Here is a 17415-nt window from a genome sequence, read left to right on the forward strand (position 1 = left end):
TTGAAATCTCACTTTTTCTTCACGATTTGCAAGCATAATGCCTTGGCCACCATCTTGTACTCCTCAGGTAGCTAACTAATTACCAATAGTCAATGCACTTTCCATAGGCATGTTGATATTGGATCTTCTTGGTCGTAACAAGCCACCCTTTTTTACTTTGTCTTTCAAAACATTACACAAATATTGGCTTTTTCTTTGATAGTTCCATAGTGTCTAGGAAACCCACAGTCTTCAAGGCTTGACCTCTTTCAATGCCTCAAAATGCAAAGGCCACCCATGATGTTGAACACCACTCCTCCAAGATCTTCTCAAAACGAAATAGACCCTTGGACTTTAAAACTTCACCTCCTATGCAAAACGTTAGCACAGTGCTTTGGTGGTGCCAGCAAGCTGATCCCAAAATTTGCTAAATTTAGACAATTTGTGGCAAGTTAGAAATTTACCCTAAGTCTTCACAGGCTTCATACCTAGAGTCTAAAGAGTTATTCTAATGACTTGGACTTAGCACAACTACTTTGTGTTTCTAGACTCCTATGATTGCTCTAGGTCATCTCCTTTGTCTTGTTCCTTTGATCAAGGCTGCTCATAACACATTTATCCTTCCTTGACTTGTACCTATGACTGAGACACCTAGATAACAATTACTCTTGCTCTTTTATGGACTTCCTCCCTTTTGGTCCCAAGCCTATGATCGGGCCGGTCCATAAGCATAGTGATCCTCGATTATGGGGCAAGGAAAATAAAGTCAAAGCTAGTCTTGTTATTTTGGGTAGCCTGGATCCCATTTTACCCGACATTCTTCCACGATGGTGACTAACTCCACTTGGTGCTTGGAAGTCTTAGCGGTCGCAAGCACGTATTTACTTAGACTTGATCATCTTTCATAGTAGATTGGCAAGGTCTACTCGATGCTTGAGAGACTAAACTGCCCACAAGCTTGATTTATGGTATGTATACACTTAAACTTATGAATATTTTGAAAAAATCTTAGAGTCAAAACAAGACAAAATGCACTATAAAACATCCTTGTTCATACTTGATTCTTGCCTTTGACATGATTCATTGTAAGTATTTACAAGGTTTACATTATCCTTTAGCTGGATGCCTTGCATCCACCTTGCATCTTCAAAAGGTTAATTCTTAATTTTGACAAGATATCGTCCAATAGTCTTATCACTACTTAAAACCTTGTCTTCTTGTCATAAGATGCTCTCTGGCTGCAAAATCTCTTCTTGACCCTCAAACTTGGGTCGTTCTTTACTGGTTCTTTGGGTGGCTTGCTCATATAAGGTTTCAAGAGACTCACATGATTATGAATGAGTCAGGTACTTGGTAATCTTAATTTGTAAGCAGTTTCATTCATAGGCTTAAGAATTTAAAATGGGCCATAATATCTTTTTGCTAACTTAGCATAATATTTTTGGTGACCTGTTGGGTGTCCTTGTGTTCCCTTGCGCGTAGAATGCTGTGGGCTTGCTTTTGGAAACTTGAGCAATACCCAATCATTTTCTTCAAAGGTCAAGGCTCATCTATGCTTATCTGTAGAAGCTTTTTGCTTCTATTGCATGATATATATAGTCTCCTAAATCTTTTGAAAAGATTCTTTAAGGTCTCTAGTATACTCATCAATAGTAAATATCTTCCCAAGTGTCCTGACTACTATCAATGGGAGCTTGGGTCTTCCTTCAATTACCTTGAAGGGTGCATTTCCTATAGAAGTATGGACAATGTTATTGTACGCATAGTCTAATAAGAGTAAGTACTTTTTCCATTGATCTCTTTGGCCTACTTCCGTAACATAAGCTTTAAATAGATCAATATTAGTCAAATTTTCTATCTCACTTTGTCCATCCGTTTGTGGGTGATAGGCAGAGGAGAAATCCCACTTAGTACCTAGATTCTCAAAGAGACCCTTCTCTTGGATCTCTGTCGGATATTATAGAGCCATGGTACTTAAAGACCTCTGAAATAAAGAGGGTTTTCGTATGTGGCTCTATCCTTTTCTGATGATAGCCACTTTTGAGATTTATTCTACTAATGTAGGTAGATCTTTGTAGCTTATTGAATAGATTTTATATCATGAGAACAAGAAATCTATCCTTTATGGTTATCCGATTAAGCGCCCAATAGTCTACACACATCTATAAGTACCATCTTTATTTTGTACTAATAGAAGTGGTGAATAAAATGGATACGTATTCGGCCTGACCATCCCCTTTTCCACAAGCTCGTTCACTTGCTTCATAATCCCCTCTTGTTGAGCCAGTGAGACTCAATAAGGAGGCTTATTAGCAGGTAAGCTACCAGGTAGAAGTTCTATGGAATGATAATCTTGTCCACTTTTGGGAGGTAGCTCCCTAGGAATGTCATCTGTAAACATATCTTAAAACGTATCTAAGAAACTAGAAAATCCTAACTCCTCTTTAGTTTCACTTTAAACTTCATTAGGAACACATGAGACTCCTTGACAAACCCATGTAACAAGAAAGAGAGCTTTTCATTACTTTGTCTAAAGTTTAAGTCTGTATAAGTGGTATAGTGTTGCATGCACTATTTACATCAAGTGCAACATCCTTGTCTTTATAGGTAAGAGGACTTTTCTCTCAGGAAACTTCATAGTGGTAGCCATGCGATCAAACCATGGTGCCCCTATGATAACATCTTCATGCTTGAGTGGAGAGATGAAGAAATCTTCTTTGTCTACATAGCTTTGCACATGGAGTGACTGAGAGAGAGAGAGAGAGAGAGAGAGAGAGAGAGAGAGAGAGAGAGAGAGAGAGAGAAGGCAAGCGTGCTCCCGTGGCTCCTCCATACTTCTTCCCCTCCTCCATCGCTGCCTTGAGCTCTCATACCAATATGAGAGACTGGGGACTAGCACATGCATATCTCCACCCAACCATACTTAATATAAGCTCTTAGGGTGCTAAATATAGCCCCCCTCCTCGTACTGCATATGTGCCTTGGCCCTTTGCATGGCCTATCTTACCCTGGGCTTGACAACTTGATTCAATTTTACTAATCCTTGTATATTGTATTAATCTCCCACTCAAAAAAGTTCATTGATTTGTGATTGTTTGTCGAAGATGACCATTTTATTAGTTTGTGCTAGCATGTTGTAGTTGAAGTGACTCATCGCTAGGAAGCTATAGCTCTTCTCCCTCTCTTTTGTTCTTGTAATGTCAATGATGTGGCATTTTGTTTAAACGTGAATGTCCACCTTGTATAGAGTGTCTCTCTGTAGGAGGTTGCACGAACAAGAATTGATCACGATACATTAGCTTACACTCAGAGAACTCAACCAATGTGGCACTTTGCGAATAGTCCAGGGACCTATGCCTTGGGAGGGAGGGTTTGGAGGCATTTGTAAGACATGACAAATCACGGATGTAGAATCGCGGCACACGAGGGCAAGATTTATAAGACTGGGCTCAGACGAGCCCAACAGTAGAGCACACATGCTTGCAGCTACTAGCGTGTCGTCTGAACAACCCTAAAGACTAAAAAACACAAGAAAGAGGGGTGCTGAGAGAGGCGAGCACTTCTTCCAGAGGAAAGGGTGGTTTCGTTACAACCATCCAGCTCTGTCCATGTAGACTGAACGCCCCTGTGGTAATCTTTTTCGTCGCATCGCTGAACCCACCCTAAGTTTTTGAAGATGCAATACTCCCAAAAAGATGTGATGCAATTGGGATGATGGTTCCTAAGAATGAGCACGACAAAGGCTCGATCGTGTCTTCGATCCCTTCTCTCTCTTCCTGTGTCATTTATAGTCGAGGCTCACAGCTCGAGAAAGTCCAAACCTACATTATGGACCCCATAACTTGTAAGACATATTGAACCTATTAAGACAGGCAAGCAAAGCTAAAAGTTTCTGCAATACCTAGACAAAATGGAGACAATGATCATCTAGCTTGAGCTTCCCATAGCCACAGGTTGATGCAAGCCCTCTCTTGCCTTGTCACCTCGTGAAGGATCCCCAGAGCGATGGCGGACGTGTTCGGGGCCCCCGAGCTCGTGGAAATGGTGTACCCTAAAGCGTTTCACCAACATCAGCTTCATCATCTTCATCCCAAGGATGGATCCCCTCATTCGCAGAGCGCGGAGTCTCTCAACGAAGGTGAGCCCGAGCTCGAATCTGACGCAGAGGAGCCTCTGCTTAATCCTAGTTCAACCCTAATTGACCCCGAGCCTTACGTCTCTGCCCAGTTCTACACTTTCAACAGTGCCTCTCACCATTTGATGGTGCAATGCATTATGCAGAACAGGTATGCAAGCCCTAAGGAGATCCGAGAGGCTACTTCCCCTTCTGTGTTGCAGTCATGGCGTGGCGTTTGGAAAGACAGAAATGAAGATACGGCTTACACAACTGGTTGGAAGCGCATACAGGACAAGCTGCATGCGCAAGTAGATGCAGATGGGCATGAAATGCTCTTCTTCAAGAACTCTCCGCATCAGTTTATCCCTCATATAAATCAATGGCAAGACATTATCTTTGGGTTTCATGGAGATGCAGATCTGCAGCATCTGGGAGTGAAGGACACCATTGAGCGCATCAAACAGGTGTGGACAGTTGGAGCCAAGCTTTATGGCATCCCCGAAGCATACATTAAGGTATGTGTAGCTTCCTGTCCTGTGTGTTGCTCATCTGACATGTTGACCCATCAGAAGCAGTCTTCCAAAAGGCGTCGGTTCGAGTACACAGAGTCTTTTGAAGTTCAAGCCAAGGAGGTCCCCCAACGCCTCCAGCAGCTTGCTGCAAAACATCAAGTGGTGCTGTGCATCAGGCAAAAGTACATTAGATTCAAGCCCTTTCTTGCTGAGGTGAAGGACTATTGTTGTCATCGCGCAGGTGAGCCAAACCTTAAAAAGCCTGGCGTTTTGAAAAGAAAGAGGTACTCCTCAAAACGATGTGGCTGCGGGTTCCGCATTCGAGCGATTGTCCCTATCACCAACTATAGTGAAAAAGAGAAAACGTTTTCCTATCAGGAAGAAGGGCAAGCAATATTCAAACTTTTTGCAGTGCATTCAGGGCATGAGCCAGGCCCCCATGAAGGAAGTGCACGTATAATGCACAGGCTTGTTGGTTCTTCTGGTATGCACATGGATATTATCACTCCTATGGTTCAAGATGAAGAGCCTGCTGCAATCAATTATGCTAAAGATGATTTGGAAGCTCGGGAAGTGATAATGCAGCAGGTGCATGAGCTTTGTGTGGAGCTACAGATGCTGGACGGCAAGCTAGGGTCTCTCTCTGAAGATGTCTTGCACAACCTGTCTCAGGATCTTGCAGCTATGACTCACAGGATTAAGAATGTAGAAGAACTTCAGGAGACTCATGGCATGTTGATCTCTAAAAGTAATGCAAACGATTTGATCTTGATTCACCCTGAGCTTGAAGGGTGGGCAGGTGGACAGAGCAGGAACAAGGAAGAAGCTGATCATCTTGATCCAGATTTTGATTCTGCACTAGTGCCGGGGGGTCATTGGGATCGACAAAATCTGGGACTTCCAAGTGGAGGAAGGGCAGGTTCTTTGAAGGGTTCATGCCCACAATATGATGATGATGAAATCTCAGCAGGGAGAGATTCAGAGGCTTGTGATCCTGATAATCAGCAAGGAGTATCGATAGAGACGGATGCAGCCCTTGTAAGCATGCCGGTTGACAATTACTATCAAGAGAACGTCAAGTGGTATGAAGGAGTGTCTTGTGGGTTGGATCCTTCTGCCGATGATTTGTCGCATTCTGTATCCGCAGGATTTAGGCACTCTATTGTCTAAGCATTCCTAGCTGTCCGCAATTGCATTGGCGGTTGGGCAAGTTCTTGTATATGTTAAACTGCTAGAGGGGCATTGGGATAATTGACATGGGTGGAGACATGCAGTGATGTGTAGAGATCTTGCACCCAGCCAATTGGCTAGTAACACGCACTGTGATTCTTTTAGGGTTTGTGTCAGTCAAATGATTTGCCCTTGAACTCATCAAGAAGAGTTCACATATAGAAACTGGTAGGTGCTATTTGGATGCCTTTTCAAGTCATGTGGCTCCTAAAGGAAGCAATGATTTAAAATGTCGGACGGTTTTTTAAGTCAGCAGGTGCTGCAAGACAGCAAAAGCCTTAGGATTTTTTCGTTTAATAGCATGGACTGCTATGCGGCTTACTCTTGACTCATTCAAGTTATTAGATAGATAGCCTGTGCAGCGGCCTAAGCCTTTAAAATGTTTGTAAAGCATTTTTGTAAGCTGCAGTGTGTAATTGGAACAATTTGCAGTGGGCATGCGCATAATTGCCATGTTAAGTTTGTGGATGGCCTGTTTTCAAGTGTAGGGTGGTTTTGCATCATATTTGAGATAGACAAGTTGCTGTTGAGTTGAGAGCCATTGTTTTACTCTGAATATACTTTCTACAATGTCGTCAGATGAAATGAGACGTTTGTGTTTGGTGATATGTACTATGGCAGGTATGTCTTGTTTCAGAAGTACTGGCTATCGTGGTAGACTTGAAGATCGAAGTATTGATTTGCAATCTCAAGAAGGTCAGGACTCCAGCGTCCTGGGCTTTGAGGTATGTTCTATGGGGTTTTCTTGATGCAGTGCCTTGTTGAGCAGTCTTATGGGAAAGCCAGATTCTCTGATAAGGTCAAGTGGCCTGCATTCCAAGTGCTGATGTGAGGTAGTGTACAGAAGGTGAATGTATTTGCTTGATTCTGCTTGTGCGTCATGAGTTGACCCTAAAGCTGATCTGTGTTGTAGATTACAGAAGCCGAGCATGTTTACCGGATCTGACATAGATGCTTTCCTTGAATTGAACCAAAAGTTGCTCTGTGCTACCAGTTGTCAGGTTATTCCTATCAGTGCCTGTATTTTTCTGATTGGCCCTGCTTTTATTTTGGGGTAGATGATTGAACGCCTTGGAGCTCCCCAGTCTTTTAATAGAGAGAAAGAGGAGTCATCTAGAGGGCTGGCAAGTACAAGATGTACTTCCTATAGGCTGGGTAGGCCTGATTTATTTGTGTATCACACATTTACGGGTTGAGGGGCAGCTAACTCATGATATAGCACCAAATGATTTGTTTAAACTGAACAGTGCCAAATTTGAATTCCATTGTGTGATAATATACCCACCAGGAGGGTTTTTCTATTTGCGAAAATTTTAGTAATTTAACAGAGATACATCAAGGGGAGGGGTTTTCAGAAAACCCGTTTATTCATAGAAACAAAGAGGGGTCAATCTATTCATGCCAACATTGTAAGCTGGGAGGTTTTTAAGTACCCTATGAATGCATGTTATACAGGGGGTTCTTAATCTCTTTGAGCATGTGGCCGAGCTGGGCCAAGCAGGAACCGCACAGTTACACATCGATGGTGGACAAGTATTGATAGCTGAGTTGGGCATTTATGCATCTTGGGTATCAAGTATTTGTTGTGTCCAAGGTGTTGCAGGTGAAATATGTCAGCCTTCTCTTGTTCGTCTTTTTATAAATGGGAGTCTTATTGGTTGCTGGCCAAGACCTAACAAAACTGAAGGTCAGCAGTGTGTTCCTGGTCATTGGGGTGTGAGCTTTGTGCCCCATTTTGCAACCGCAGAGAGCAGCATTCACTCAAACAGGTTGGAGAAGTCTTGCACGTACCTGGTTGTGGTAAATTCGTAAAGCGCTAGCAAGAAGCAGAGGGTAGTGTTCCTTATGTAGAACAAGCACAACTTGAGGAGGTAGCAAGGAACCGAAGCCTGCGTGTCACCTGTTGATCTTTTACCCAACGCAAATTGGGGAAAGCACATAGAGGTAAGGGACGCCACCAATTGTATTCTTGTTCTGTGAACAATTGAAGTGATAGGCCTATATGTTAAGCTTTACAGTGCATGAGGCCAGCAATTGACTCCTTGGCTTAGCACATCACTTGCTGCAGTGAAGTACAAAATTCAGTCATTTTGTGGTTTTGGTTTACTAATTAAGTATTCAGTGGAATAGTTCATTTTAGTGCCACCGAAGTTTTGTTCCAAGTTTGCTGAACGTGTACAATAGAGTAACACCAAATGCATTTTCGGACATTGTCTTGATACAGTCTCGAAATACACCTTTGTGTGTGTGTGTGTGTGTGTGAGAGAGAGAGAGAGAGAGAGAGAGAGAGAGAGAGAGAGTTTACTGGATTTGTAAACTCGATGGGGCATTTTTAGCCTTGAAACTTAAGGTCCAATTCAATGTCAACCAAGATTTTCCACTGCCAACTGGGAAATTTACACTACAAACCAGGATGTGTGAGCATTGATTGATTCATGTGTAATATGAATGGTTTCAAAATCAAGCATAGTGGTTCAATCTTTGTTTTTGTGTGTGTGTGTGTGTGTGTGTGTGTGTGAGAGAGAGAGAGAGAGAGAGAAATGAAATGAAATGTTATATTAACGTCTTCAAAAGGCCATAATGGCCTATGAGACCCGAAAGTTACAAAGTGGTGGATCTGATACAAAGTCAGAGTAACAAAATAATCTAACAACAATACAAAACAAAGATATATAATATGGGGTCCTAAGTTGATCGATGTGAGCCAAGCAAAAGACCAAGCAAAAAATGGGCGGTTTGTTGGGATAGCGGAATCACAAGAGATCTAGCATCGGTCGTTGGCGAATCTCATCAATTTCCTCCATGGTTAGTAATCTGATCGGGTGTCGTGCATGCTCGGCCAATGTGCTCCGAATTTTTTGTCGTAGCCTCCGTCGATGCTGTGTAGTTCTTCACAGTCGGGCGCCTGGATTTCCCTAGTTCAATCGCTCGGTCACTCAGTGTGCCTCTGGTATGAGACGAGGGGGAGCTTTGCTGTGCGAGTGGCTCTTGCGGCTGTCTCGTGTCTGCTCTGAAGAAGTCTGTGATCAGCCTTTGAGACTGGCTAGCCTCGCCATTCATCAAGCTATCTCTGTGTCTGCGCAGCTCTAGCAAGAACAAACCTAGACATCTCTGCTCTTCGTATCCCATGACTCTTGAGAGTGGTCCAAAACCATCTCTGAACAAGCAATGGAAGCGGCCTCGTATCTCGTAGTAGATGGGGCAACGACATGTATAGTGTAGCTCTGTCTCAGGTTCCATGTTACACAAGGGGCATGTCTTGTCCTCTGTCGGTACTCCGCTGTATCTCCCCGTCTCAATCTGCAACTGGTGAGAAGATGTGCGTAACTGGCCAATAGCACATCGTATCCCATGAGACAAGTGGGTATCCATGTGTCTGGGTCTCGCCACAAAACCATCTTCCGTAAGCTGGAGAAGGTGGTCTTTGTAAAAAGCTATCTTCGTGCCCAATTCTTGTGTTGGTTGTATCCATGTCCTTCTGGTTTCTAGCTGGGTCAGGTCTTGGCGTATTAGCTTGGTGATCTTTGACTGTGTAAGGGTGAGAGATGGTGCATCCAATGAGTAATGGAATGGTGGCAGCCGGTCTATGCTGAACCCATGTGCTTGAAACCATGATGTCATCTCCCCATACCAGCATGTTGTATCTCCTTGTATGGCTAAATGTCGAGAGGCTTCAAAGTGCTATGCGAGCATATCTGTCTCTAGGAAGTGTCCATGTCCGGTTTATGAAGGAGACTGATCTGGTGAGCGTCTCCACCACAAGTGGGGGGGCCGCTAGCTCTGCACGGATAATGGCCCGTGGTATTGATGCCTTGGCTCTAATGAGCCACGAGATCATAGAGACTAGAGGTTTCTCCATGTTCCCCCATCCGTCTGAGCGACCCGTCCTCCCGTGGTGATCCAGTGAAGGTTCCCATATCTCGGTTCCATAGAGCAATGCTGAAGCCACCAAGGTGTCAAAGAGCTAGAGCTTCGTCCGGGGCTCTTGAAACTGAACCTGCGAACACATCCTCTCCAATCTACCCAATGCTGCGTGGGCTCTAGTAAGTCTGGTTTCTCCTGCTCTTTTGAGTGAGAATGTAGGTCCGCTAAAAACCACTCCAAGGTAAGTGTAAGCGTCTATGTACTCCACAGTCTCCTGGCTGTATGTGAGTGTAGGTGCTGACCTCCTGATCCACTGTGGGGTGGTATTAAACACCATAACCTTGGTTTTACCTAGGTTGACAGACAAACCACTTTCGTGGGCAAACGTATGCAGAGCATCCAATTGACGTTGCATTCCCGATGGGGATTCGGAGATCAACACTATGTCATCAGCATATAACAAAAGTGGAATCCATGTCCCTGCCAACTGAGCACCTTTATCCCCATCGCTGTCAATGTAGTCAGAAATCTCATCCACATACATACCGAAAAGAGTGGGAGAGAGCGGGCAGCCCTGCTTCACCCCAATAGTGGAGTGAACCGGTGTAGAAAGTCCCTCCGGGGTGCGTACATGCCCTACTACTGATCTGTACAATGCCATGATCCCCCAAATGAGTTCTGTGGGTACTCCCATTTCCTGTAATCTGTGCATTAGTCTAGCTTTGGGTACCGTGTCGAAAGCTTTGCGGAAGTCCACAAAGCTACAATAGATCCGTCTCCCATGAGATCTGCCTTCCTCGATGATGGCCCTGAGTGTTAGGATATGGTCAAGAGTAGAGAAGCCTCTCCTGAATCCTGCTTGCCCAGTTGCACGTATTCCTTCCCTCTTTGCCCATCTACTCAGCTGTTGCTCAAGAATGGATGCATACAACCGTGCCAGTGTGTGCCCAATCATAATAGTGCGATAATTCCCAGGCTCCATGGGGTCTCCTGATTTGATGATAGGTACGATTGTAGATAGGCTCCAAGTGTCCGGTAGGCCCTCACACATGGCACGGTTAAACATAACTGCTAGAAGCTCTGCTAGTAGGTCTTTGGCATGCATGAAATGCTCAACTACTAGGCCCTCATGATCATATGATCTCCCAGTATTCATCCTGTCAATGGCTTTCTTCACCATCTTAGCAGTGAAAAAGACACATGTATGTGGGCATGGGTCGGGGGGGTTGGGGAGGGGCGGCTGTCCAGGTACTGTGTACAAAGATGATGCGTACTGACCCCAGGTCTCTCTGGAGGAAATAGCAGAGGGGGGGGGGGGGGGGGGGACTGCTCATGAAAGAGCCGCCACGCCTCACGCGAGTCTTGACTCAAGAATAGCTGATATAGATCCTGCTCGAGTCTAGCCAAAAAAGTCCTCTTCTTCCGCCGCACCAGGCGTCGGAAGTCCATCTGTGAGTGACGTCCCCCAACAGCACCTCCCTCTGAAGTCTGGCTCTAGTCTGGCGGCACTCCTCATCGTACCGGCTGTTCTGAGGCATGCTCCCAAATCGGCGGCTCTGCTCAGGCTGGGTGTGTGGGTATGCTTCAGCATGCTGCCTCATGTAATGTTTGTGTCAGTATAGTAGTTAGCTCCTTCAGAGGTCGCCCCGGGTCCTTAGTGCATAGGCGTCTGTAGATTCCGTCCATGTATATAGAGTCAGTCTCCCTTGTGAATGTGTAGCGAGTAGGGACTGCTACTCGTGGCCTGTGTGCTGCACTGAAATGGAAGGAGATGGTCATTGACACCAGAGCATGATCCACCGCCACACCGACGGGTTTGGGCCCAACTGTGAGATCCTCGATACTAGAGATGAGATTCGGTTGTGCCATGACATAGTCCACCGTGCTGGCTCCATGTCTGTGTGGGAAGCATGTAAAGCCTCTCGCAGCAGCAGGAAATCTCTGTAGGCCGTTCAAGATGGCCAATCCATGTGCAGTGCCCATGTCTATCAGGTGTCGCCCATACTCAGTATATTCCATATCGTGTGATAGTCTGGAAAGGCCCGTCTCTGCCACATCTATCTCTCTTAGCATCTCCTCTGAAGTATCATAAAACACTGCCTGGTGATGGGCAGTCCTAGCATTGAAGTCCCCGAGGATGATAATGTCACCGTCCCTAGAGAACTCCCATATGTCGTCATCCAAAAAGAGAAAGGGGACTGTCCTTTGGGTGGTGCATACACTGATGTACTCGGGGGAAAGTAACAAATAGCTAGATAGAGGTATCTGCTTGTCTCTGCTTTCAGTCTCACCCACATGTACCTAGCCTGCTCGTCCCTGCGGGCTATATGTATCAGTGGCTGCAGATCCTATCTAAATAACACTGCCACTCCTCCCGAGCCCCGCCCTCTGTGCTCTGAGCGTGTTTCCTGTATGTAGGCTGTCTCCCACCTATATCCACTGATGTGAGGCATGGTTTGCCCATGGGCCTGGTGTGTCTCAGAGTAGAAGATGATGTCTCTTCCAGTAAAGCTATCCTCAAAAGCACCCACATCAAGACGCATAGATCCATTGCAGTTCCAGGCAGCTACTTTGAGTGTGGTCCCATAAGTCTTGCACCGTCATGTGGAGCGTCACTCAAGTATTACCACTTTTCCGTCTCGGTAAAAAGAGATCTTGCCTTTTCCCCTTGCCGCTCTAATCTCTGGCATTACTTCCTGCATATGAGCGATCTGCGAGAGGGTGAGATCGTCCCCAAGAAAGATGCCAGTCTCTTTAAGAGTTGGTCTTTTCTTCAAGAATGACTTCTTTGCTTCCATGGAGGGAAAACGGAGGATGAGTGCTCTTTCTTTTGAGGTTTCTCCACTGCCTCCAATTTTCTTTATGTTGCCCACTCTCCATGCCCTTGTGTGTGTCGGCTCATGAATCCCCATCAAGGCTGTGAGTTCTTTTACTTCTTCGTCCACATTGCCTTTGTCTTTAAGACCGCAAATTCTCACATGTAAAGCGCGCACCCTTCTCCTCTGCTCCTCCTCTAGTGTCTGGTTAATGATGTTGTTGGGTGTGGACGTGGGCGTTATCTCCTTGTCTTTTCCTTTCTTGGCCACCTTGATCCATTTCTCGGCTTCGTCTGCCTTTTGTTGGGTTTTGGTAAGAACATCCACCCAAGAAGTCGTCATTTCTTTGTGCTGTTCTTCTCCCTCTTTGATGGCCCGTACTTGTTCCTTGATCGTGTTGATTTCTTCAATTACTGAGGGTTGCAGTTCGCCCTCTTCCAGTGTGTTTCTTGATCGGGCTTCGGCGAGTTCTTTCTTGAGTGACGTGATCTCTTCCTCTTGGGTCGTCACTCGGTCTTCCAGCGTGCTTATCTTGCTCTCTTGGATCAACACACGTCCTTCGAGAATGTTTATTGTGCCCCAAAGATTGCGGTTCATCTTGGTGATGGTCTCCGTCATTTCCTCTTTGCATTTTTGAATGGCATCCTCTAGGGGGTCGGCTTTTTCGTTCGTCTTCCTCATGTTTGATCGCCGTCCGCAAGGGGGGTTAGATGCGCGTGTGCACCCACTCTAGCAGCGGGTGCGGCACTAGATGTACGTGTGCACCCACACTGGCGGCGATCGCGACGAGCGGCGGAGCGCGAGGCGGTGTGGCCCGGTGCCCTCAATATGTTCAGCTCTGTGTGTGTGTGCGCCTCGAAAACAAAAGTGAAGGAGAGGGGGGGGGGGGGGGGGGGGCGGGGGGAGGGGGAGGGGGAGGGGGGTAGAAATGAAATGAAATGTTATACTAAAGTCCTCAAAAGGCCATAATGACCTATGGGGCCCGAAAGTTAAAAAGTGGTGGGGGTGGGGGCGAGAAAAAAAAAAAAAACCGACTTCCTACGCGTAGGAGAAGGACATGCTACGCTTAAAAAAAGAGAGGGGAGGGGGGGGGGGGGGAGGGCATCCTATGCGTAGAGGAAGGGGGGACATCCTACGCGTAGAGGGTATAGAGAGAGGGGGGTACTTTACGCGGGCAGCGGGGGAGCAGCCAATGGTGGGGCTATGCAGGCGGAGCGAGGGGGAGGGGGGCGGGGTTGCGAATGCAGCGCGAGGGGAGGCGCGGCAGAGGAGGGGGGGAAGCAGGGCGCAGTAGAGGACCAGCGCGGCAGAGGGGCAGCGCGACAACGTGCAGGCGGCAGAGGGGCAGCCGGGAGGAGGTGCGGGGAGCGCGAGGGGCAGGGGCGGGGAGCGCGAGGGGCAACAGGGCAGGAGCAGGAGGGAGAGAGAGAGAGAGAGAGAGAGAGAGAGAGAGAGAGAGAGAGAGAGAATGAGAATTAAATAAAGTAAAGGCACTAATTCGAAAGAGAGAATTAAATAAAGTAAAAGCACTAATTCAAAACTATATGGGGAAAGTTACGAGACTATATGGCATTGTTGCTTTCTCAAACAAGCTACATCTCAAACAAGCTACAGTGAAGAGGGAACTAGTCATACATTTGACCTTTTGCATGTGAAGCATTGAATGAAATCTCCTTTGGTATCTTGGCTTGCAATGGGTCCTTTCATTTAAGAGTCTCGTATGGGTCCTTTGCATTCTTTTTGTTTTAGATTTAGAAGGCCAAGGTGACTCTTCATCTTGTTGAGTATACTTAGAGCAATGGGAGAGGATACAACCAAATGGCTAAATTGATAGCACCTACTTGTAAAACACTTACATATGGTGGCTCACCTAAATTGATAGCACACTTTGTAATGTGAATCGAATGGATTGGATGTGAGCTTCATTACTTAATGGTAACTACCCAAGGTTGAAGGGGACTTTTGATGTTGTTAATCATTTTACGACCTGTGGTTCCTTTAATTTTTAAACCATTTGGATTTTTGGACCTCCTTACCGAGTTACTTGGTCACTTTACTGTTGCTTGAATTGCTACATTACAATCTACCAGGTTTCCTTAGCCGAGTAATGCACTTTTTTAAGAACCTACTTCGGAGCTAATGGTTATATTGTCTTGTGGGTATTTACTTGGACCCTTTCCTATGCAATTGCCTCAAGTAAAGAAACTCTCTCTATTATGCAAGATGGAGCTAATGAGTATATTGTCGTTTATGATTAACATAACCTTGTGGAGGTTTGGCTTGCATTTGTTACTGCACTTGCTTGTGCCCCCCCCCCCCCCCCCCCTCCCCCCCCCTCTCTCTCTCTCTCTCTCTCTCTCTCTCTCTCTCTCTCTCTCCATGTTGTGCTGATTCCCTCCTGGTCTTGCTGGGTGTACCCGGATGACGTATGACCTGCAATCGCCTCAGGTGCTCGCCCCTTTGATGTGATGACTGGCCTCCCCTATGGGTGCTACAAACCAAGGATGCTTGAAGAGGTTGGCTCCTAGCTAGAATCCATAAGGTGTTGTGATATTTTATATAAAAGGTGAGGGTTTCCTATTACCCTCACTTCACCTTGCATTATTGGTTTTTGTTAAACAAAAATGTGTGAGTGAGGGTCGGTGTGCCTTTTTGTTGGTAAACAATTCTGGCGGTATGGGCATCATGAAAACACTGTTGATACCCAAGTTCTTTTTAAACTAACTTTCTTTTTCATTGAGCAATGGGCTCCTTCTCAGGTGCTCTTTCATTACACTATTTAATACGCTGCTACTTTATTGTGCAATGATCGTAAATCAATACTTAATGATTAATTGAAGCATTCATTGTGTAAATATTAATGGGATTATTTGACCGAGTGTAAGCGTTTTTTAATATGCTGAACCGATGCCTACTTACTTTTGACAATGCTGCCTCCTTATTGTTGGTAAACTCTCGTCTCATACCTGGTCTGAGCTCTGCTTATTGTTTGCTGTCGTAATCTAGAATATGGTTTAAACATGAAGCACCAAATTTTGTGTGTGTGGAGATGGCGTAATAACATTACTCATTGATAATAAAAAAAGACTCCGATGGTATTTAAGGACATTACCTCTGTTATTACTAGTTACGACACTGATGATATTTGGCTTAGTGATCTGGGCCGTGACTCTTAATATTGCTCAAACTTGAGTTTTATTTCATAAAACTTATTAAGGACTCTTGATGGTGTGGAATTGGCTTTACCAAGGGACTCCATAAATTATTTCAAAAGGAAACCAACGTGTGATAATTTTCTCTAAAAAGGAATATGGCTTTTAGGACAAGCCTTTTTTACCTATGATTTTGTTAGTGTTGAGGCACGGATGATATTCTTTCAAGGCATATAAATACCTGTTTGAGCTGATGACAAAGATCTTATAAACAATAGTTGATGCTTTGCTTTGAAAAAACTAAAATTTGGATGACTTTTGGTGTATGTTTTTTTAAAAGACAAAGTAACATACTGCTTTAAGAGGGTGCTATAAATTAACTATGGACTCAATTTTTTTTTCAATCATTACATACTATTTAATTGTTGGTATTGTTCAAGACTTTCACTTTCAGACAAGTGCAATCTAGATATTCTAAGACCATAATGAAAGCTTGTTAAAAAAAACACAAAGTCAACTCAACATGATTAAGTTTGAAAGAAAAACCATTGATAACTTTCATTATGCCAATTGAATCAGAAGGGAGTGATGGCTGTTTGATCCACATAATAGTAAATAATATTTTTCAGATAGTAGTTTAAGTTAAAAGGTTTTTAAGTAGGACAATGATAACAACTGATAGGTTCGTCAACACTTGTAATACATATTCAAGGCCAACAAACATGTTGTCTTGTTTATATGGATGCACGATACACGTGAGAATGTTATCTTTACTTAAAAGTATTTTGGCTTAGCTGCTGCTGTCCGACTTTGAAGATCCCTATTGATTCAACCTGGATGATCTCCACAACTCCATTTCTTTTGTATAGGATCATTGGAATGATGCCTCATTCTTAGTATATTGTACAAAAATGAATCTAAGATTGAGTCATTTTTGTACAAATCGTTGTATAGTTACCTAACGCCAATTGTCTTTTTTGAACGCTATGTTCTTTTGTGTATATGTATTAAGTTTAATACAACAATACACACGTCCTAAACAGAAGGCTCTCCCAGGTAATTGAGTGGTCTGTGACACCGGCTTTAAATATTCTTGTCTATAGGCTTGGATTGACCCACTGTCTATAATTCATTGTTAGGTTGATAGGTGTAAGGTGGGCTTTCTTGAATGTAGACTGGGTTCCTCCTCAGGAATATTGTAGTCTTTTGGTTCTATCGATTTTAGATTGCAGGTTAATACAAATTTACTCACCCATAAGTAATTAATTTAAGTCTTTCAGGATCATACTACCTTTCAACGGACTGCTTGAGGATTATCCATGATCCCGAGAAACTTGGATATAGCATCCATCTAAACAGACCATTCGAGGATTATTCATGACCCTGAGAAACTTAGATACTACATCCTAGACAGACTTTGAACGGTATCCACACTATTTTTTGATGGATGGACAAAGCCTTAAAACCCCTACTAGAGTATAATCTTCTCTGAAGATGTTATCGCATATAGTTCCGATAAGACTTGATTCACTTTCTTCATGGACTTTTGATGTGGTACATCTCTTAGGCTTCACATTTGACTCTCATCGACTTGATGAGACTCTAGGCCCCTACTCAATGGTCTTACTGCCTTAACATTGAGTATGGTGCTTGGGTGTACGTGCGCGTGCGCACGCACACACACACACACACACACACACACACACACACACACACACACACACACACACACACACACACTTAAG

General features: G+C 44.5%; 1 protein-coding gene across 2 annotated transcripts; it reads left to right on the forward strand.

Annotated features, from left to right (window-relative positions):
- Positions 1 to 3805: 3805 nt before the first annotated feature.
- LOC147442133 (uncharacterized) lies at positions 3806 to 8031 on the forward strand. Of its 2 annotated transcripts, XM_086528422.1 has the most exons (6): positions 3806 to 5690; positions 6460 to 6492; positions 6660 to 6671; positions 6752 to 6839; positions 7294 to 7441; positions 7534 to 8022. In XM_086528422.1, exons 1-6 carry the CDS (start codon positions 3985 to 3987, stop codon positions 7656 to 7658), a joined length of 2112 nt encoding a protein of 703 aa, XP_086384548.1. In that variant the 5' UTR covers positions 3806 to 3984; the 3' UTR covers positions 7659 to 8022. The 2 variants fall into 2 exon arrangements, 1 of the variants encoding a protein (XP_086384548.1); XR_015190178.1 differs by having other exon boundaries at positions 3820 to 5690; positions 6460 to 6671; positions 6759 to 8031.
- Positions 8032 to 17415: the final 9384 nt, after the last annotated feature.

This window comes from Adiantum capillus-veneris, chromosome 14 (genome assembly GCF_014529385.1).
Source record: "Adiantum capillus-veneris isolate H3 chromosome 14, ASM1452938v2, whole genome shotgun sequence".
In the NCBI taxonomy this organism is placed as follows: domain Eukaryota; kingdom Viridiplantae; phylum Streptophyta; class Polypodiopsida; order Polypodiales; family Pteridaceae; genus Adiantum; species Adiantum capillus-veneris.

Coding starts and splice junctions, on each gene's coding strand:
- LOC147442133 (XM_086528422.1), top strand. CDS start 3,985: ATGGCGGACGTGTTCGGGGCCCCCGAGCTCGTGGAAATGGTGTACCCT. Junction 6,840..7,293: donor TCTGTGCTACCAGTTGTCAG/GTTATTCCTATC, acceptor CATGTTATACAG/GGGGTTCTTAATCTCTTTGA. Junction 7,442..7,533: donor TTGTGTCCAAGGTGTTGCAG/GTGAAATATGTC, acceptor GAAGGTCAGCAG/TGTGTTCCTGGTCATTGGGG.